This window comes from Oncorhynchus kisutch, linkage group LG20 (assembly GCF_002021735.2).
Source record: "Oncorhynchus kisutch isolate 150728-3 linkage group LG20, Okis_V2, whole genome shotgun sequence".
Lineage (NCBI taxonomy): Eukaryota > Metazoa > Chordata > Actinopteri > Salmoniformes > Salmonidae > Oncorhynchus > Oncorhynchus kisutch.
The window spans coordinates 5226871-5248969 of NC_034193.2; the positions used below are offsets into that span (position 1 = coordinate 5226871).

The window sequence follows — 22099 nt, forward strand, 5'->3', positions numbered from 1 at the left end:
AACAGAATAATGGTAGAGGTGAGTTAGCCTGGTTAGCCTCTTGTTGTAACAGAATAATGGTAGAGGTGAGTTAGCCTGGTTAGCCTCTTGTTGTAACAGAATAATGGTAGAGGTGAGTTAGCCTCTTGTTGTAACAGAATAATGGAAGAGGTGAGTTAGCCTGGTTAGCCTCTTGTTGTAACAGAATAATGGTAGAGGTGAGTTAGCCTGGTTAGCCTCTTGTTGTAACAGAATGATGGTAGAGGTGAGTTAGCCTCTTGTTGTAACAGAATAATGGTTGAGGTGAGTTAGCCTGGTTAGCCTCTTGTTGTAACAGAATAATGGTAGAGGTGAGTTAGCCTGGTTAGCCTCTTGTTGTAACAGAATAATGGTAGAGGTGAGTTAGCCTGGTTAGCCTCTTGTTGCCTCTTGTTGTAACAGAATAATGGTAGAGGTGAGTTAGCCTGGTTAGCCTCTTGTTGTAACAGAATAATGGTAGAGGTGAGTTAGCCTGGTTAACCTCTTGTTGTAACAGAATAATGGTAGAGGTGAGTTAGCCTGGTTAGCCTCTTGTTGTAACAGAATAATGGTAGAGGTGAGTTAGCCTGGTTCACCTCTTGTTGTAACAGAATAATGGTAGAGGTGAGTTAGCCTGGTTAGCCTCTTGTTGTAACAGAATAATGGTAGAGGTGAGTTAGCCTGGTTCACCTCTTGTTGTAACAGAATAATGGTAGAGGTGAGTTAGCCTGGTTAGCCTCTTGTTGTAACAGAATAATGGTAGAGGTGAGTTAGCCTGGTTAGCCTCTTGTTGTAACAGAATAATGGTAGAGGTGAGTTAGCCTCTTGTTGTAACAGAATAATGGTAGAGGTGAGTTAGCCTCTTGCTGTAACAGAATAATGGTAGAGGTGAGTTAGCCTGGTTAGCCTCTTGTTGCCTCTTGTTGTAACAGAATAATGGTAGAGGTGAGTTAGCCTCTTGTTGTAACATAATAATGGTAGAGGTGAGTTAGCCTGGTTAGCCTCTTGTTGTAACAGAATAATGGTAGAGGTGAGTTAGCCTGGTTAACCTCTTGTTGTAACAGAATAATGGTAGAGGTGAGTTAGCCTGGTTAGCCTCTTGTTGTAACAGAATAATGGTAGAGGTGAGTTAGCCTGGTTCACCTCTTGTTGTAACAGAATAATGGTAGAGGTGAGTTAGCCTGGTTAGCCTCTTGTTGTAACAGAATAATGGTAGAGGTGAGTTAGCCTGGTTAGCCTCTTGTTGTAACAGAATAATGGTAGAGGTGAGTTAGCCTCTTGTTGTAACAGAATAATGGTAGAGGTGAGTTAGCCTCTTGCTGTAACAGAATAATGGTAGAGGTGAGTTAGCCTGGTTAGCCTCTTGTTGTAACAGAATAATGGTCGAGGTGAGTTAGCCTCTTGTTGTAACAGAATAATGGAAGAGGTGAGTTAGCCTGGTTAGCCTCTTGTTGTAACAGAATAATGGTAGAGGTGAGTTAGCCTGGTTAGCCTCTTGTTGTAACAGAATGATGGTAGAGGTGAGTTAGCCTCTTGTTGTAACAGAATAATGGTTGAGGTGAGTTAGCCTGGTTAGCCTCTTGTTGTAACAGAATAATGGCAGAGGTGAGTTAGCCTGGTTAGCCTCTTGTTGTAACAGAATAATGGTAGAGGTGAGTTAGCCTCTTGTTGTAACAGAATAATGGAAGAGGTGAGTTAGCCTGGTTAACCTCTTGTTGTAACAGAACACTGGTAGAGGTGAGTTAGCCTGGTTAGCCTCTTGTTGTAACAGAATGATGGTAGAGGTGAGTTAGCCTCTTGTTGTAACAGAATAATGGTAGAGTTGAGTTAGCCTGGTTAGCCTCTTGTTGTAACAGAATAATGGTAGAGGTGAGTTAGCCTGGTTAGCCATGTTGAATGGCTGCCAGGTCCTCAAATTGATGGCTCCATCACAGTTGTACCCCTCTCCTTTGTTGCAACAGCGCTAGCTAAATACACTGTCCAGCCTTACCGCTGTTCTGCCTTTGTTTTCCCCCCTCCGTTTAGGTCTTCAATCTCTCCTCTTGTACCTTGTTGTGAATGACACCTGAAAAAGAGCTGATAAGGTTTGATAAAGGCTTGATCATTCCCAGTCCCAACCCTTTCCCTAGTTACAACCCCAGTCCCAACCCTTTCCCTAGTTACAACCCCAGTCCCAACCCTTATCCTAGTTACAGCCCCAGTCCCAACCCTTTCCCTAGTTACAACCCCAGCCCCAACCCTTTCCCTAGTTACAACCCCAGTCCCAACCCTATCCCTAGTTACAGCCCCAGTCCCAACCCTATCCCTAGTTACAGCCCCAGTCCCAACCCTATCCCTAGTTACAACCCCAGTCCCAACCCTTATCCTAGTTACAGCCCCAGTCCCAACCCTTTTCCTAGTTACAACCCCAGTCCCAACCCTTTCCCTAGTTACAACCCCAGTCCCAACCCTTTCCCTAGTTACAGCCCCAGTCCCAACCCTTTCCCTAGTTACAACCCCTGTCCCAACCCTTTCCCTAGTTACAGCCCCAGTCCCAACCCTTTCCCTAGTTACAACCCCAGTCCCAACCCTTTCCCTAGTGACAACCCCAGTCCCAACTCTTTCACTAGTGACAACCCCAGTCCCAACCCTTTCCCTAGTGACAACCCTAGTCCCAACCCTTTCCCTAGTTACAACCCCAGTCCCAACCCTTTCCCTAGTTACAACCCCAGTCCCAACCCTTTCCCTAGTTACAGCCCCAGTCCCAACACTTTCCCAAGTTTACAGCCCCAGTCCCAACACTTCCCCTAGTTACAGCCCAGTCCCAACCTTTTCCCTAGTTACAGCCCCAGTCCCAACACTTCCCCTAGTTACAGCCCAGTCCCAACCTTTTCCCTAGTTACAGCCCCAGTCCCAACACTTCCCCTAGTTACAGCCCAGTCCCAACCTTTTCCCTAGTTACAGCCCCAGTCCCAACCTTTTCCCTAGTTACAGCCCCAGCATCAGCCTCACAACCACCACCACCCCCTTCCCCAGCCCTAACCCAGCCTCAGTTTTTCCCTGACCTTAACAATACCCATAAATCCCCAGCCCCAAACCAGGCTAGGTGTAACCCAGTCTCCCTAACCCAGGCCAGCCCTAACCCAAGCCAGCCCTAACCCAGGCCAACCCTATCCCAGGCCTGCCCTATCCCAGGCCAGCCCTAACCCAGCCCAGCTCTAACCCAGGCCAGCCCTAACCCAGGCCAGACATAACCCAGCCCTAAAATAGGCCAGCCCTAACCCAGGCCAGCCCTAACCCAGGCCAGCCCTATCCCAGGCCAGCCCTAACCCAGGCCAGCCCTAACCCAGGCCAGCCATAACCCAGCCCTAAAGCAGGCCAGCCCTAACCCAGCCCAGCTCTAACCCAGGCCAGCAATAACAGAGCAGTCTGTCTCCTGGCGCCTGCCTTGCCAGAGTATGGAGGGAGGGAGGGGATGAAAAACCCAGCTGCCTCTGTGCCTGGGCCCTGTGAGGCTTCTAAATGAGAGGGAGGAGATGGAGAGAGGAGGAGAGGCAGGAGGGGAGGGAGAGTTAGACTGCTGGCACCATCTGGACATGTCTTCTGTATTCCAGCCCTCATCTTTACACAGAGCCAGGCTGGTGTCTTTACACAGAGCCAGGCTGGTGTCTTTACACAGAGCCAGGCTGGTGTCTTTACACAGAGCCAGGCTGGTGTCTTCTGTATTCCAGCCCTCATCTTTACACAGAGCCAGGCTGGTGTCTTCTGTATTCTAGCCCTCATCTTTACACAGAGCCAGGCTGGTGTCTTTACACAGAGCAGGGCTGGTGTCTTTACACAGAGCCAGGCTGGTATCTTTACACAGAGCCAGGCTGGTGTCTTTACACAGAGCCAGGCTGGTGTCTTTACACAGAGCCAGGCTGGTGTCTTTACACAGAGCCAGGCTGGTGTCTTCTGTATTCTAGCCCTCATCTTTACAGAGAGCCGGGCTGGTGTCTTTACACAGAGCCAGGCTGGTGTCTTTACACAGAGCCAGGCTGGTGTCTTCTGTATTCTAGCCCTCATCTTTACAGAGAGCCAGGCTGGTGTCTTCTGTATTCTAGCCCTCATCTTTACAGAGAGCCAGGCTGGTGTCTTCTGTATTCTAGCCCTCATCTTTACAGAGAGCCAGGCTGGTGTCTTCTGTATTCTAGCCCTCATCTTTACAGAGAGCCGGGCTGGTTTGCTCAGTGTTCAAATGAAAGGAGATCTGACTTTGGGGGTTAGAAGCTCTCAGAATTCTCTCTCTCTTTCTCTTTCTCTTTCTCTTCTCCCTCTTGTCTTTCCATCTCTTGCCCTTATCTCTCACACAGACATGGCACAATAGTCAGTCAGTCCCTGTGTGCTTGTGTTATATTATACTGATATGATTGACCCCTGACCCCTGTTTACGGTCACTGAGCTTCACACTGATTTTACTGACCCCTGACCCGAGTTTACTGTCACTGAGCCTCACACTGATACAACTGACCCCTGTTTACTGTCACTGAGCCTCACACTGATATTACTGACCCCTGTTTACTGTCACTGAGTCTCACACTGATATTACTGACCCCTGTTTACTGTCACTGAGCCTCACACTGATATTACTGACCCCTGACCCGAGTTTACTGTCACTGAGCCTCACACTGATACAACTGACCACTGACCCATGTTTACTGTCACTGAGCCTCACACTGATTTTACTGACCCCTGACCCCTGTTTACTGTCACTGAGCCTCACACTGATTTTACTGACCCCTGACCCCTGTTTACGGTCACTGAGCTTCACACTGATTTTACTGACCCCTGACCCCTGTTTACTGTCACTGAGTCTCACACTGATGTTTTTTTTGTTCTTTTTAAACAACCTTTATTTAACTAGGCAAGTCAATTAAGAACAAATTCTTATTTACAATGACGGCCTAGGGAAGCAGGGAGGGAGGTAGAGGGAAGGAGGTAGGGAGGGAGGGAAGCAGGGAATCAGTGAGGTAGATAGAGAGGTAGGGTGAAGGAGGGAGGGAGGTAGGGGGAAGGAGGGAATCAGTGCGGTAGATAGAGAGGTAGGGAGGGAGGGAGGGAAGGAGGGAGGGAGGTGGAGGGAAGGAGGGAATGGGTGAGGTAGGTAGAGAAGTAGGGAGGTAGGGGGAAGGAGGGAGGGAGGTAGGGAGAGATTAAGTCCATCTGAGGGATCTGTAGGGCCAGACTGAACCCTAGTGGACAAGGACAGAAGTGACACTGATTTGGCTGGTTTGGTACAGAAGCAGTAGTTTTCAAAACATTCCTGGTCTCACTTGATTCACCAAGTAAAGGGCTTGATGATTAGTTGACAGGTGGAATCATTTGCTGGTTCTGGAATAGATCACATTCCTGGATCAACTGGAGGTCTCAGTGGAGAGGAGAGGAGAGGAGAGGAGAGGAGAGGAGAGGAGAGGAGAGGAGAGGAGAGGAGAGGAGAGGAGAGGAGAGGAGGAGGAGAGGAGAGGAGAGGAGAGGAGAGGAGAGGAGAGGGAGGAGGAGAGGAGAGGAGAGGAGAGAGGGAGAGGAGAGGAGAGGTTTGAGATCCCACCTGTACTAATGCACTTTGTGGGACGTTCTGCACTGGTCAGCTGGTGGTCGATTACATTTCAATGTGTTTGTTGTTGCTTTTCTTCCATCTGTCCTTTCTCTCTCACACCTCTGTGAGAGGTCTAGCTGTGGAGGGCTGTTTTACTGCCCAAATCACACCCTATTCCCTATGTGCTGCAGAGGAGAAGGATGAGAGGAGAGGGATGAGATGAGGAAAGGAGAGTGATGAGGGAGGAGAGAGGGATCAGAGAGAGTAGAGAAGAGAGGGATCAGAGAGAGGAGAGGAGAAAGGGATCAGAGAGAGGAGAGGAGAGGAGAGGAGAGGAGAGGAGAGGAGAGGAGAGGAGAGGAGAGGAGAGGAGAGGAGAGGAGAGGAGAGGAGAGGAGAGGAGAGGAGGAAGGAGAGGAGAGGAGGAGAGGAGAGGAGAGAGGAGAGAGGAGAGGAGAGGAGGAGAGGAGAGGGGGAGAGGAGGAGGGAGAGAATACCGTGCCATTGGGGATGCATCCTATCTGTGCTAATATCACTCCTCACAGAAGTGGATTTTAAACAGTCAGGACTAATGTGTACTCATCCCTCTGTCCTCTCATCCCTCTCCTCTCCTCCTCTCATCCCTCTCTACTCTCATCCCCTCTCTCTCATCCCTCTCCTCCTCTCATCCCTCTCTACTCTTATCCCTCTCTCCTCTTATCCCTCTCTCCTCTCCTCGTATCCCTCTCTCCTCCTCTCCTGCCCTCTCTTTCCCTCTCTTTCTGTCACTCTCTATCTCTCTCCCTCTCTCTCCCTCTCTCTTTCTTTCTCCCTCTCTTTCTGTCTCTCTCTATCTCCTTTCTGTCTCTCTCTCTCTCTCTCTCTGTCTCTCTCTCTCTCTCTGTCTCTCTCTCCCTCTCTGTCTCTCTCTCTCTCTCTCTCTCTCTTTCTCTCTCTCTCTCTATGTACAGTTGATCAGGATGTTCCATGTTTGTGCTTTTAATGATGTAGCTATTGGTACAAAAAATGTTTTAATATATAAATACAAATCTGTTTTATCTCTCTCTGTGTGTGTGTGTGTGTGTGTGTGTGTGTCTGCAGTGATGGGTCTTTTCCCTATGACTCAGTACCATGGCAACAGAACACCAACCAGCCGCCGGGTTCTCTCTCCGTGGTAACGACCGTCTGGGGTGTGGCCAACACCTCGCAGAGTCAGGTGAGATTACCCAGCATGCTCTGGGGTGTCGCCAAAAACTTGCAGAGTCAGGTGAGATTACCCAGCATGCTCTGGGGTGTCACCAACACCTTGCAGAGACAGGTGAGATTACCCAGCATGCTCTGGAACATCTCCAATAGAGGAGTACCTCTACGCTGTTTTAACCAGTGTTGATCCCTATCTAAATCTGGATTAGTAGTAGTAGTAGTGACTACAGTAGTAGTAGTAGTAGTAGTAGTAGTAGTGACTACATTAGTTGTAGTAGTGACTACATTAGTTGTAGTAGTGACTAAAGTAGTATTAGTAGTAGTAGTAGTGACTACAGAAGTAATAGTATTCGTAGTGGTGACTACAGTAGTATTAGTAGTAGTGACTACAGTAGTAGTAGTAGTAGTAGTGACTACAGTAGTATTAGTAGTAGTGACTACAGTAGTAGTAGTGACTACAGTAGTCTTTGTAGTAGTAGTAGTAGTAGTGACTACAGTAGTAGTAGTAGTGACTACAGTAGTAGTATTAGTGACCACAGTAGTATTAGTAGTAGTAGTGACTACAGTAGTATTAGTAGTAGTGACTACAGTAGTATTAGTAGTAGTAGTGACTACAGTAGTAGTAGTAGTAGTAGTAGTAGTAGTAGTGACTACATTAGTTGTAGTAGTGACTACATTAGTTGTAGTAGTGACTAAAGTAGTATTAGTAGTAGTAGTAGTGACTACAGTAGTAATAGTATTCGTAGTAGTGACTACAGTAGTATTAGTAGTAGTGACTACAGTAGTAGTAGTAGTAGTGACTACAGTAGTATTAGTAGTAGTGACTACAGTAGTAGTAGTAGTGACTACAGTAGTATTTGTAGTAGTAGTAGTAGTGACTACAGTAGTAGTAGTAGTGACTACAGTAGTAGTAGTAGTGACCACAGTAGTATTAGTAGTAGTAGTGACATCAGTAGTAGTGGTAGTAGTAGTGACTACAGTAGTATTAGTAGTAGTGACTACAGTAGTATTAGTAGTAGTAGTGACTACAGTAGTAATAGTAGTAATAGTAGTAGTGACTACAGTAGTAATAATAGTAGTAGTGACTACAGTAGTAATAGTATTATTAGTAGTGACTACAGTAGTAATAATAGTAGTAGTGACTACAGTAGTAATAGTAGTATTAGTAGTGACTACAGTAGTAATAGTAGTAGTGGTGACTACATTAGTAGTAGTAGTGACTACAGTAGTATTAGTAGTAGTGACTACAGTAGTATTAGTAGTAGTGACTACAGTAGTAATAGTAGTATTAGTAGTGACTACAGTAGTAATAATAGTAGTAGTGACTACAGTAGTAATAGTAGTATTAGTAGTGACTACAGTAGTAATAGTAGTAGTGGTGACTACATTAGTAGTAGTAGTGACTACAGTAGTATTAGTAGTAGTGACTACAGTAGTATTAGTAGTAGTAGTGACTACAGTAGTAATAGTAGTAATAGTAGTAGTGACTACAGTAATAATAATAGTAGTAGTGACTACAGTAGTAATAGTAGTAATAGTAGTAGTGACTACAGTAATAATAATAGTAGTAGTGACTACAGTAGTAATACTAGTAGTAGTGACTACAGTAGTATTAGTAGTAGTGACTACAGTAGTATTAGTAGTAGTAGTGACTACAGTAGTAATAGTAGTAATAGTAGTAGTGACTACAGTAGTAATAATTGTAGTAGTGACTACAGTAGTAATAGCAGTAGTGGTGACTACATTAGTAGTAGTAGTGACTACAGTAGTAATAGTAGTAGTAGTACTAGTGACTACAGTAGTAATAGCAGTAGTGGTGACTACATTAGTAGTAGTAGTGACTACAGTAGTAATAGTAGTAGTAGTACTAGTGACTACAGTAGTAATAGTAGTGACTACAGTAGTAATAGTAGTAGTAGTAGTGACTACAGTCGTTTGGTTGCTGTTCCTGTGTAGCAGGTAAAAAATTGCCCTATGTTATCGACTGGGGCAACGACAGAGTAGGCTCATCTTGCACGGCTCTCATAAATGCCATCAAATTGACTTGAACCATGTAGATCAGTTTCTTTCTAGATTCATTTGATTTTATCATTTTTGTGTTGTGGTTGTGATTGTGATTCCTTGCCGTTCTCCTATAGGGTAGGATATATATATATATATTGTCACAGGCAGGCTCATAGTCTGTGGCAAAAATGAGGGGACACGAACAACAGGTATAGGCCAATTAAAAATATATATTTATTGTAAAACTATTAACTTTAAACTAAGAAAAGGGAATGAGGTGTGGAAGTATCATAATGTAAGGTGTATGTAAAGTATCATAATGTGAGGTGTATGTAAAGTATCATAATGTGAGGTGTATGTAAAGTGCAGGGATGTGTGAATCTGTGTGTGTGAATGACGGAGTGAAAACTACGTAAAACTACAACAGAACAAACAAAACAGGTTCATACCTGGAGGAGCAGAGAGAGAGAGAAGTGATTAGTGACACAGTTTAAATACTTAGAGCCCAGACTCCTCCCATCACTAACGACCCTCCTCTGCCTGCAGGAGGAACCCCCCCCTGCACTGCAGAGGAGGAGCCGCGACACCCCCCTCCTTAAAATGAGGGTCCCACCCTCATCCCAACTTCCTCCAACATATTCAAAACAATTCAAATCCCCCCCCCCCCCGCCAAAAAGAGAATACCAGTCCCGTCTCAGTCTCCTAGTAGTAGCCCCGTGTCCCCCAACTGACTGTCCGCCCCTCAAACTCGGCAGCCCTGGTACCTGGGGAGCAATTTAATAAGAAGAAAGAGGCGCAGACAGCCTGTAGGGGGCAGCAGAGAGAAGATACAAACAAGGTAAAAGGAGCACGGGACAGAGCAGAAAAACAAGTGGGTTGTGGGTAACACAGTTAAAGGGGTCAAACCAGAACCAACATAGACCTCGAAGTGCTGTAAAACCCAAAATGAGACCTAAAGCCTCCTTTTCAATCACAGAAGAGTTTAATCTGATACTTATTACATTTCCGGGAGATGAAACTGACTGGACATTGTTATCATTCTCCTGGAGAAGCACAGCCCCAGCGCCGATTTGACTGGCGTCTACCTGCAATTTGAAAAGTTTCCTAAAAATGTGGTGCTGCCAATACAGGTGCCAAACACAAAAGAGCCTCAACTGCATCAAATGCCTCTTGACACTGGGTGGACCAGATCAATTCAGCCTTGTCCTTCAACAGATTGGTCACTACTACCAAAACGTTTACAGAAAGCACGGTAGTACCCCGCCATTCCCAGGAAGTGCATCAGTTCTTTCTTTGTGGACAGCTGTGGGAACTGCTTCACAGCCTGGACCTTCACCAGGCTGTGACCAACAACCTTGCCAAACCCTGACCAACAACCTTGCCAAACCCTGACCAACAACCTTGCCAAACCCTGACCAACAACCTTGCCAAACCCTGACCAACAACCTTGCCAAACCCTGACCAACAACCTTGCCAAACCCTGACCAACAACCTTGCCAAACCCTGACCAACAACCTTGCCAAACCCTGACCAACAACCTTGCCTAGGTATGTGACTGTAGCTTTGGCAAACTCACATTTTGCCAAATTAATAGTCAACCAGTCTTTTGAACAGGGCTTGCACTCTCCAAACATGCTCCTCCCAGGAGTCTGAGTAGACTGAGTAGTCTGAGTCCAAATACACGGCCTTCCAGACCCGAAACCACCGGATTCATTAGCCTCTGGAAGGTGGCTGGAGCATTCCGCAAGCCGAAAGGCATCACTGTATAAGAGAACAAACCAGACAGAGTTATAAAGGCAGCAATCTCACAAGCTCTTTTGGTACTTGCCAATATCCCTTTAAAAAGATCACATTTGCTGACCCAACTTGATCAATACAGTCCTTCATCCTAGGAAGAGGGTAAAGGTCTGCTTTAGTAAAATTTTTAACTTCTCTATAATCAGTGGAATTATAGAAAGTGGAATCAGACTTTTTGACCAAAAGACAGGGTGATTTTTGTTTTGAACAACATGGCTCCGCGATACCATTGTCCAACATATACTGCACCTCTGTTTCCAGGTTCAATCTCTTCTCCTCAGATACACGATAACATCTCTGTTTGATAGGCTTAGCATCTCCGATGTCTATATCATGCTCAATTAAGTGGGGTTTTGCGATGGAGTGTCAGAAAAGAAAAGAAAACAGGGTAGTTTCTAATAAGAGCTACCAATTCATCACGTTTCTCAGAGTCTAAATGATCTACCAAAAACCCAAAGGTTTTGCAAAGTCTGGGAGTTTTTCAACCAACTTTGTAAGACCTCATCCGAAACCCTAACGTCCTTCTCTTCTCCCCCTCCACCAAATGAAAGCCACAAGATGCAGTGACTGGAGCAGCAGTCAACGCTGACCTCACCGCTGGAGGGCCTTCTACTGTGCTTAGATTCCGGGAGTGATAACATTTTAACAGGTTCACATGGCATAATTTAGAGGACTTCCTATGACCAGGGGTTTCAATAAGATAGTTCAAATCTGACACTTTACGCAACACATTGAAAGGACCACAATATTTTGCCTGAAAAGGTGAACTGACGAGAGGCAGAAGAGCAAGTACACGATCACCGGGACTAAACTCACGCAGCTCAGCCTGGCTCATATTTCAGTTTCATTTTCCGTTGAACATTTTAGTTGTTTTTTTTCGCCAGTTCACCAGCCCTATACAACTTCAACCTAAAACCATTTACATAGTCAATAAGGTTGCGAGGTGGTTCCTCAGGCAAACAACCATCCTGCAACACTGCTAAAGGCCCACGCACCTTATGACCAAACACTAAGTCATTTGTGCTAAACCCTGGGCTTTCCTGCACTACTTCGCGAGCAGCTAGTAACAGCCACGGTAACCACTCCTCCACGATCTGCAGACAGTTCTGTACAGTATGCACAAGTATGACCTATGACCTACCCTATAGGTATATCCTACCATATATATATCCTACCCTATAGGTATATATATATATATATATATATATACAGTGCCTTGCGAAAGTATTCGGCCCCCTTGAACTTTGCGACCTTTTGCCACATTTCAGGCTTCAAACATAAAGATATAAAACTGTAGTTTTTTGTGAAGAATCAACAACAAGTGGGACACAATCATGAAGTGGAACAACATTTATTGGATATTTCAAACTTTTTTAACAAATCAAAACTGAAAAATTGGGCGTGCAAAATGATTCAGCCCCTTTACTTTCAGTGCAGCAAACTCTCTCCAGAAGTTCAGTGAGGATCTCTGAATGATCCAATGTTGACCTAAATGACTAATGATGATAAATACAATCCACCTGTGTGTAATCAAGTCTGTATATATATGGTAGGATATATATATATAGGGTAGGATATATATATATAGGGTAGGATATATATATATATACCTATAGGGTGCACAGAAGGTTTGCCTATTGCCAGGTTGTCACATGACAATAGAACTCAGATTATGGTCTTCTACCTTTCCCCTTACAATTTGGGTTATTTAACCTCTAGCGACGAGCAATCCCGTATCCGGGAGCGTAATCATAGCCTCAAGCTCATTACCATAACGCAACGTTTCCTATTCATGAAAATCGCAAATGAAATGAAATAAATATATTGAAACACAAGCTTAGCCTTTTGTTAACAACACTGTCATCTCAGATTTTACAAATATGTGTTACAGCCAACGCTAGACAAGCATTTGTGTAAGTTTATCATGGCATAATGCTATGCTAGGCTGTGCTGGCAGCAGGCAACATTTTCACAAAAATAAGAAAAGCAACCAAATTAAATCATTTACCTTTGAAGAACTTCAGATGCTTTCTCTCAGGAGACTCCCAGTTTGATAGCAAATGTTCCTTTTTCCAAAAATAATATTTTTGTAGGTGAAAAACGTCACGTTTGTTCATCCTGCTTGGCTGATCGACCGAAAATACTTAAACTATAACGCCGAACTTTTTTCAAAATTTGCTCCATAATATCGACAGAAACACGGCAAACGTTGTTTAGGATCCATCCTCAAGGTGTTTTTAACATATGTATTCAATAATATATCCGTCGAGGCAATTGGTTTCTCATAAGAAACGATTGGAAAAATGGCTACCTCAGTATTTTACGCAATGTTTTCTCCGGGAGACACTATATGGTCTCCTACAGCCATTCTCCAATGGAAATGCCTAAAAAGACGTCACAATGCTGCAGACAACTTGGGGAAAACGTGGATAACGTAAGCTGACTCCTAGCTCCTTCACAGCCATATAAGGAGTCATTGGCATGAGGCAGTTTCAAAAAATGCGGCACTTCCTGATTGGATTTGTATCTGGGTTTCGCCTGTATCATCAGTTCTGTGGCACTCACAGACAATATCTTTGCAGTTTTGTAAACGTCAAAGTGTTTTCTTTCCAAAGCTGTCAATTATATGCATAGTCGAGCATCTTTTCGTGGAAAATAGCGCCCCCTATATCCAAGAAGTTAAATATTTCATACATGTTAGTTCCAGCCAGAGCAGAGACGGACTGGGTATAGGGCAGTTTTGGCAAATGCCAGATGAGCTAGTCCATCTTTGGCCCAGTGGGCATGTGTAAATGGTTGTTTATTTGACTAATAATGGGTGCCTCGAGTGTGTTTGACATGCCCAGACCTGTTTCAGGTCTCAGTCACTCCCTGACAGACATCATGCCACCCAGGTCTCAGTCACTCCCTGACAGACATCATGCCACCCAGGTCTCAGTCAGTCCCTGACGGACATCATGCCACCCAGGTCTCAGTCACTCCCTGACAGACATCATGACACCCAGGTCTTAGTCACTCCCTGACAGACATCATGACACCCAGGTCTCAGTCACTCCCTGACAGACATCATGCCACCCAGGTCTCAGTCACTCCCTGACAGACATCATGCCACCCGGTCTCAGTCACTCCCTGACGGACATCATGCCACCCCGGTCTCAGTCACTCCCTGACAGACATCATGACACCCAGGTCTCAGTCACTCCCTGACAGACATCATGACACCCAGGTCTCAGTCACTCCCTGACAGACATCATGACACCCAGGTCTCAGTCACTCCCTGACAGACATCATACCACCCCGGTCTTAGTCACTCCCTGACAGACATCATGCCACCCAGGTCTTAGTCACTCCCTGACAGACATCATGACACCCAGGTCTCAGTCACTCCCTGACAGACATCATGACACCCAGGTCTTAGTCACTCCCTGACAGACATCATGACACCCAGGTCTCAGTCACTCCCTGACAGACATCATGCCACCCAGGTCTCAGTCACTCCCTGACAGACATCATGACACCCAGGTCTCAGTCACTCCCTGACAGACATCATGCCACCCAGGTCTCAGTCACTCCCTGACAGACATCATGCCACCCAGGTCTCAGTCACTCCCTGACAGACATCATGACACCCAGGTCTCAGTCAGTCCCTGACAGACATCATGCCACCCAGGTCTCAGTCAGTCCCTGACAGACATCATGCCACCCAGGTCTCAGTCACTCCCTGACAGACATCATGCCACCCAGGTCTCAGTCACTCCCTGACAGACATCATGCCACCCAGGTCTTAGTCACTCCCTGACAGACATCATGCCACCCAGGTCTCAGTCAGTCCCTGACGGACATCATGACACCCCGGTCTCAGTCACTCCCTGACAGACATCATGCCACCCAGGTCTCAGTCAGTCCCTGACAGACATCATGCCACCCAGGTCTCAGTCACTCCCTGACAGACATCATGCCACCCAGGTCTCAGTCACTCCCTGACAGACATCATGCCACCCAGGTCTTAGTCACTCCCTGACAGACATCATGCCACCCAGGTCTCAGTCAGTCCCTGACGGACATCATGACACCCCGGTCTCAGTCACTCCCTGACAGACATCATGACACCCAGGTCTTAGTCACTCCCTGACAGACATCATGACACCCAGGTCTCAGTCAGTCCCTGACAGACATCATGACACCCAGGTCTCAGTCACTCCCTGACAGACATCATGCCACCCAGGTCTCAGTCAGTCCCTGACGGACATCATGACACCCAGGTCTCAGTCACTCCCTGACAGACATCATGACACCCAGGTCTTAGTGACTCCCTGACAGACATCATGACACCCAGGTCTCAGTCACTCCCTGACAGACATCATGACACCCAGGTCTCTGTCACTCCCTGACAGACATCATGACACCCAGGTCTCAGTCACTCCCTGACAGACATCATGACACCAAGGTCTGAGTCACTCCCTGACAGACATCATGACACCCAGGTCTCAGTAACTACCTAACAGACATCATGACAGACTGAAATGAAACCAAACACATCTGTTTCTGTCTACCCACCAGGTGTTGGCAAACCACATGGCTAACAGCGGTAACCCCATGATCCCTGGTGGTAACCCCATGGGTCAGGGGGGTATGTCTGGGAACAACCAGGGGATGAACTCACCCCAGTACCCAGGCCAGCAGCAGCAGTTCCCCAACAAGGGCCAGCAGAACCAGGCTTACATGCAGCAGGACCTGTACGGACGCCAGGGCTACCCCGGGGGAGGAGGAGGCTTCGGGGGGAAGTGAGTGTGGGCGCGGGGGAGGAGGAGGCTTCGGGGGGAAGTGAGTGTGGGGAGCGGGGGAGGAGGAGGCTTCGGGAGGAAGTGAGTGTGGGCTGCGGGGGAGGAGGCTTCTGGGGGAAGTCAGTGTGGGCCGCGGGGGGGGAGGAGGAGGCTTCGGGGGGAAGTGAGTGTGGGGAGGCTTTATGGTAGAATCCTTAATGGCACCATTTTCTATATATAGACCGGTAGAGTGGAGAGTCAGCCTGGTAGACCGGTAGAGTGGAGAGTCAGCCTGGTAGACAGGTAGAGAGTGGAGAGTCAGCCTGGTAGACCGGTAGAGAGTGGAGAGTCAGCCTGGTAGACCGGTAGAGTGGAGAGTCAGCCTGGTAGACAGGTAGAGTGGAGAGTCAGCCTGGTAGATAGGTAGAGTGGAGAGTCAGCCTGGTAGACAGGTAGAGAGTGGAGAGTCAGCCTGGTAGACCGGTAGAGAGGGGAGAGTCAGCCTGGTAGACCGGTAGAGTGGAGAGTCGGCCTGGTAGACCGGTAGAGTGGAGAGTCAGCCTGGTAGACAGGTAGAGTGGAGAGTCGGCCTGGTAGACAGGTAGAGTGGAGAGTATGCCTGGTAGACAGGTAGAGTGGAGAGTCAGCCTGGTAGACAGGTAGAGTGGAGAGTTAACCTGGTAGACCGGTAGACTGGAGAGTCAGCCTGGTAGACAGGTAGAGTGGAGAGTTAACCTGGTAGACCGGTAGACTGGAGAGTCAGCCTGGTAGATAGGTAGAGTGGAGAGTTAACCTGGTAGACTGGTAGAGTGGGGAGTCGGCCTGGTAGACCGGTAAAGGGTCTGTGAAATATTGAATAGAACCATCATGTTGAAACCCGGTGAGTGTATGGGGGGTTTATGTGCTTTCTGGTTGGTGTGGATAGAGGACAGTCAGTCCACGTTGTCACCCGTTGGGTTTCAAAATCACTTAAAAATTCATGTTAAGTTTGAAGTTACCTCTCAGCTGTATACTGAAACACGTGTAGCGGGGGAGCCATTTTGATGTTTTGCAAATGTTTTAACCTCTAGTGACTCCCCATCCCGCATGAGGGAGCGTAATCATCGACTGACACTAATTAGCATAACGCAACGGACATAAATATTACTAGAAAATATTCCTATTCATGAAAATCACAAGTGAAATATATTGAGACACAGCTTAGCCTTTTGTTAATCACCCTGTCATCTCAGATTTTCAAAATAGCCAAAGCTAGACAAGCATTTGTGTAAGTTTATCGATAGCCTAGCATAGCATTTTGTCCAGCTAGCAGCAGGTAACTTGGTCACGGAAATCAGAAAAGCAATCAAATTAAATCGTTTACCTTTGATGAGCTTCGGATGTTTTCACTCAGGAGACTCCCAGTTAGATAGCCAATGTTCCTTTTTTCCAAAAATATTATTTTTGTAGGCAAATTAGCTCCGTTTGTTCTTCACGTTTGGCTGAAAAATCGCCCTGAAATTGCAGTCACGAAAACACCGAAAAATATTCCAAATTAGCTCCATAATATCGACAGAAACATGGCAAACGTTGTTTATAACCTCAAGGTGTTTTTCAAATATCTATTCGGTAATATATCCACCTGGACAATTGGTTTTTCAGAAGGACCGATTGGAATAATGGCTACCTCTGTATTTTACGCGAGAATCACTCTGAGAGCCATCAGGTGACCACTTGCGCAATGTAGCCGCTTACGGGTATTCTTCAACATAAATGCGTAAAACTACGTAAAAATCCTGTAGACAACTTGGGGAATACGGAGAAAAAGTAATCTGGTTGATAGCCCATTCACTGCTCAATCGGGACGCATTGGAACGCAGAGCTTTCAAAACATGAGGCACTTCCGGATTGGATTGTTCTCAGGCTTTCGCCTGCAATATCAGTTCTGTTATACTCACAGACAATATTTTTACAGTTTTGGAAACTTTAGAGTTTTTTATCCTAAGCTGTCAATTATATGCATGTTCTAGCATCTTGTCCTGAGAAAATATCACGTTTACTACGGGAACGTTATTTTTCCAAAAATGAAAAAAAACTACCCCCTAGTCACAAAATGTTTTAAGTAGAATAGAATAAATGTATGTATGCAGAACCATGTATCGTGTTATGCAGCATGGCTAACACAATCACTTTGCACTCACCTACCCTCTACTTACTCAGTTATTGACATCCTGACGGACGCTACCTTCTGTTTCCTGTCTACTAGTTACCCTGGAGGTCCTATCTCTGGTCCTGGTGGCGTGGGCATGCCCCCCCACTCTCGTCCCCCTAGCGACTTCACCCAACCTGCTGCTGCCGCCGCAGCCGCAGCCGTCGCCGCGGCAGCCGCCACTGCTACCGCCACTGCCACGGCAACTGTTGCCGCCATGCAGCAGGACACTCAAAACAAGGACATGAACCAGTATGGACCGGTATGTTCTAACCTCCATACACACACCTCCAGATTTTTGGTGGCCTTCCTAAGCCAGGTAGACTGGTAGAGAGTGGAGAGTTAGACTGGTAGACAGGTAGAGTGGAGAGTCAGCCTGGTAGACCGGTAGAGGGTGGAGATTCAGCCTGGTAGACAGGTAGAGTGGAGAGTTGGCCTGGTAGACAGGTAGAGTGTCTGTTAACACAGTAGATAGTTACAGCACACAAACCTACAGATAATTGTCTACTTTTGTATGGATGTAACAAATTATAGACTTTGAGGCACTAAGATCGTCTTTCGGTTCAATGCCTTTCCTCATCTTTGTGATAGAAACTGTAGGGAAACTAGAAGCCATAGAGCTTCACATTAATCCCACTTTCAGCTGTCTATTGTATTGGTCCCTGTCCTTCTTGTCCAGATGACTTCGTCGTTCCAGATGGGGCCCAGCCAGGCTTACCAGAACCAATTCATGAACCAGGGGCCAGGGGGCCCCAGGGGCCCTTCATCCCTCCCAGGGAACATGGGCCCCGGTCCGGGCATGAACCCCTCCAACATGGTCTCCTCCCACATGGGAATGAACCATCCCCGGCCCCAGGGGATGGTGCCATTTGGAGGCCACGTTGCCCAGAGAATACCCCAGCAGGGATACCCAGGATCCAGGCCTCAGGGTATGGGCATGCAGGGTGTGAAGAGACCCTACCCTGGAGAGGTGAGTGAATCTGGGGGGTGAAACTACCATGACTCCTCTACAGCTCAGTTGGTTGAGCATGGTGCTTGCAATGCCAGGATTGTGAGTTCAATTCCCGGGACCACCTACATGTAAAATATTTATACACATGTGACTGTAACTCACTTTGGATAATAGTGTCTGCTAAATGGCAGATATTATCTTTCTATTATGACGAGCACTATGGCTCCCTGTATATATTGATATACTTATCTGTGTTTATTAGGCTACCCTCGATTGATGTTAAACTAAGGCAAAGTTAGCTCATTTCCATTATAAACTGGGTGGTTCGAGCCCTGAATCCTGATTGGCTGAAAAGCTGTGGTATATCAGACCGTATACCATGGGTATGACGAAACAATTATTTTTACTGGTCTAATTATGTTGGTAACCAGTTTATAATAGCAATAAGGCACTTTGGGTGTTTGTGATATATGGACCACTATACCACAGCTAAGGGCTGTGTTGCTTGGGCATAGGAACAGCCTTTAGCTGTGGTATATTGGCCATATACCACACCCCCTCGGGCCTTATTGGTTAAATGAAACATAATCTACTATGATTCAGTTCCTATTGGATAGTAACTTTCTATTGGATAGTAACTTCCTACTGGATGGTAACTTCCTATTGGATGGGGATGGTAACTTCCTATTGGATGGTAACTTTCTATTGGATGGTAACTTCCAATTGGATGGTAACTTCCTATTGGATGGTAACTTCCTATTGGATGGTAACTTCCTATTGGATGGTAACTTCCTATTGGATGGTAACTTCCTATTGGATTATATCTTCCTATTGGATGGTAACTTTCTATTGGATGGTAACTTCCTATTGGATGGTAACCTGCTATTGGATGGTAACTTTCTATTGGATGGTAACTTCCTATTGGATGGTAACTTCCAATTGGATGGTAACTTCCTATTGGATGGTAACTTCCTATTGGATGGTAACTTCCTATTGGATGGTAACTTCCTATTGGATTATATCTTCCTATTGGATGGTAACTTGCTATTGGATGGTAACTTCCTATTGGATGGTAACTTCCTATTGGATGGTAACTTCCTATTGGATGGTAACTTCCTATTGGATGGTAACTTCCTATTGGATGGTAACTTGCTATTGGATGGTAACTTCCTATTGGATGGTAACTTGCTATTGGATGGTAACTTCCTATTGGATGGTAACTTCCTATTGGATGGTAACTTCCTATTGGATTATATCTTCCTATTGGATGGTAACTTTCTATTGGATGGTAACTTCCTATTGGATGGTAACTTGCTATTGGATTATATCTTCCTATTGGATGGTAACTTTCTATTGGATGGTAACTTCCTATTGGATGGTAACTTGCTATTGGATGGTAACTTCCTATTGGATGGTAACCTGCTATTGGATGGTAACTTTCTATTGGATGGTAACTTCCTATTGGATGGTAACCTGCTATTGGATGGTAACTTCCTATTGGATGGTAACTTCCTATTGGATGGTAACTTCCTATTGGATGGTAACTTCCTATTGGATGGTAACTTGCTATTGGATGGTAACTTGCTATTGGATGGTAACTTGCTATTGGATGGTAACTTCCTATTGGATGGTAACTTCCTATTGGATGGTAACTTGCTATTGGATGGTAACTTTCTATTGGATGGTAACTTTCTATTGGATGGTAACTTTCTATTGGATGGTAACTTTCTATTGGATGGTAACTTCCTATTGGATGGTAACTTCCTATTGGATGGTAACTTGCTATTGGATGGTAACTTCCTATTGGATGGTAACTTCCTATTGGATGGTAACTTCCTATTGGATGGTAACTTCCTATTGGATGGTAACTTCCTATTGGATGGTAACTTCCTATTGGATGGTAACTTCCTATTGGATGGTAACTTCCTATTGGATGGTAACTTGCTATTGGATGGTAACTTCCTATTGGATGGTAACTTGCTATTGGATGGTAACTTCCTATGGATGGTAACTTCCTATTGGATGGTAACTTCCTATTGGATGGTAACTTCCTATTGGATGGTAACTTCCTATTGGATGGTAACTTTCTATTGGATGGTAACTTCCTATTGGATGGTAACTTCCTATTGGATGGTAACTTCCTATTGGATGGTAACTTCCTATTGGATGGTAACTTCCTATTGGATGGTAACTTGCTATTGGATGGTAACTTGCTATTGGATGGTAACTTCCTATTGGATGGTAACTTGCTATTGGATGGTAACTTCCTATTGGATTATATCTTCCTATTGGATGGTAACTTCCTATTGGATGGTAACTTGCTATTGGATGGTAACTTGCTATTGGATGGTAACTTCCTATTGGATGGTAACTTCCTATTGGATGGTAACTTGCTATTGGATGGTAACTTTCTTTGGATGGTAACTTTCTATTGGATGGTAACTTCCTATTGGATGGTAACTTCCTATTGGATGGTAACTTGCTATTGGATGGTAACTTTCTATTGGATGGTAACTTTCTATTGGATGGTAACTTCCTATTGGATGGTAACTTCCTATTGGATGGTAACTTCCTATTGGATGGTAACTTCCTGGATCAGATATTGTATAGTATTATGAGTAGTTAGTACTTTATTTGTACCTTTTATGTGTAAATATTGTAGTATATTCCTCCCTAGCCTGTCTATTGATAACTTCATCATAATTGTCCAATCAATCAACTACTTGATGCAATACTTAACTGGAATATATTTCCTTCTTGCATTCCTCCCTATGAAGCCTAACTACGGAGGGCAGCAGTATGGTCCAGGACCGAACGGCCAAGGGTTCCCCCAGCAGCAGAACCAGTACCCCACCCACACCCCCAACCCCTCCAGGCCACTCCCGTCCCCTAACTACCCAGGCCAGAGAATGCCTAGTGGGCAGCAGATCCAGGGCCATTACCCCCCTCCTGGAGGGGCCATGGGACAGTACTACAAGGTAAGCAGCCATATACACTAGAGCAGAGATACCCTCCAACCCTGTTCCTGGAGAGATACCCTCCAACCCTGTTGCTGGAGAGATACCCCCCAACCCTGTTGCTGGAGAGATACCCCCCAACCCTGTTGCTGGAGAGATACCCTCCAACCCAGAGGGACCCTCCAACCATGAGATCCCCTCCAACCCAGAGATACCCTCCAACCCAGAGATACCCTCCAACCCAGAGATCCCCTCCAACCCAGAGATCCCCTCCAACCCAGAGATGCCCTCCAACCCAGTGATACCCTCCAACCCAGTGACACCATCCAACCATGAGATCCCCTCCAACCCAGAGATACTCTCCAACCCAGTGATACCCTCCAACCCAGTGATACCCTCCAACCCAGAGATACCCTCCAACCATGAGATACCATCTGACAATTCTTCTGGGGAGATAAAACCTACAGGAGGGTCTCTCTCCAGGAACAGGGTTGGAGTTAAAAACTACAGGAGGGTATCTCTCCAGGAACAGGGTTGGAGTTAAAACCTACAGGAGGGTCTCTCTCCAGGAACAGGGTTGGAGATAAAACCTACAGGAGGGTCTCTCTCCAGGAACAGGGTTGGAGTTAAAACCTACAGGAGGGTTTCTCTCCAGGAACAGGGTCGGAGTTAAAACCTACAGGAGGGTCTCTCTCCAGGAACAGG

The 22099-nt window shown here is 45.9% G+C and overlaps 1 protein-coding gene across 1 annotated transcript in view; it reads left to right on the forward strand.

Annotated features, from left to right (window-relative positions):
* Positions 1-2055: 2055 nt before the first annotated feature.
* The window catches only part of LOC109885849 (zinc finger MIZ domain-containing protein 1), a 60593-nt gene continuing 40549 nt past the window's right edge, over positions 2056-22099 (forward strand). Inside the window, exons 1-6 of the mRNA XM_031799980.1 lie at positions 2056-2786; positions 6632-6746; positions 15095-15318; positions 17543-17747; positions 18165-18455; positions 21215-21415. Of these exons, the coding sequence (XP_031655840.1) occupies positions 2056-2786; positions 6632-6746; positions 15095-15318; positions 17543-17747; positions 18165-18455; positions 21215-21415 (1767 nt within the window). The remainder of the gene's footprint in view (positions 2787-6631; positions 6747-15094; positions 15319-17542; positions 17748-18164; positions 18456-21214; positions 21416-22099) is intronic.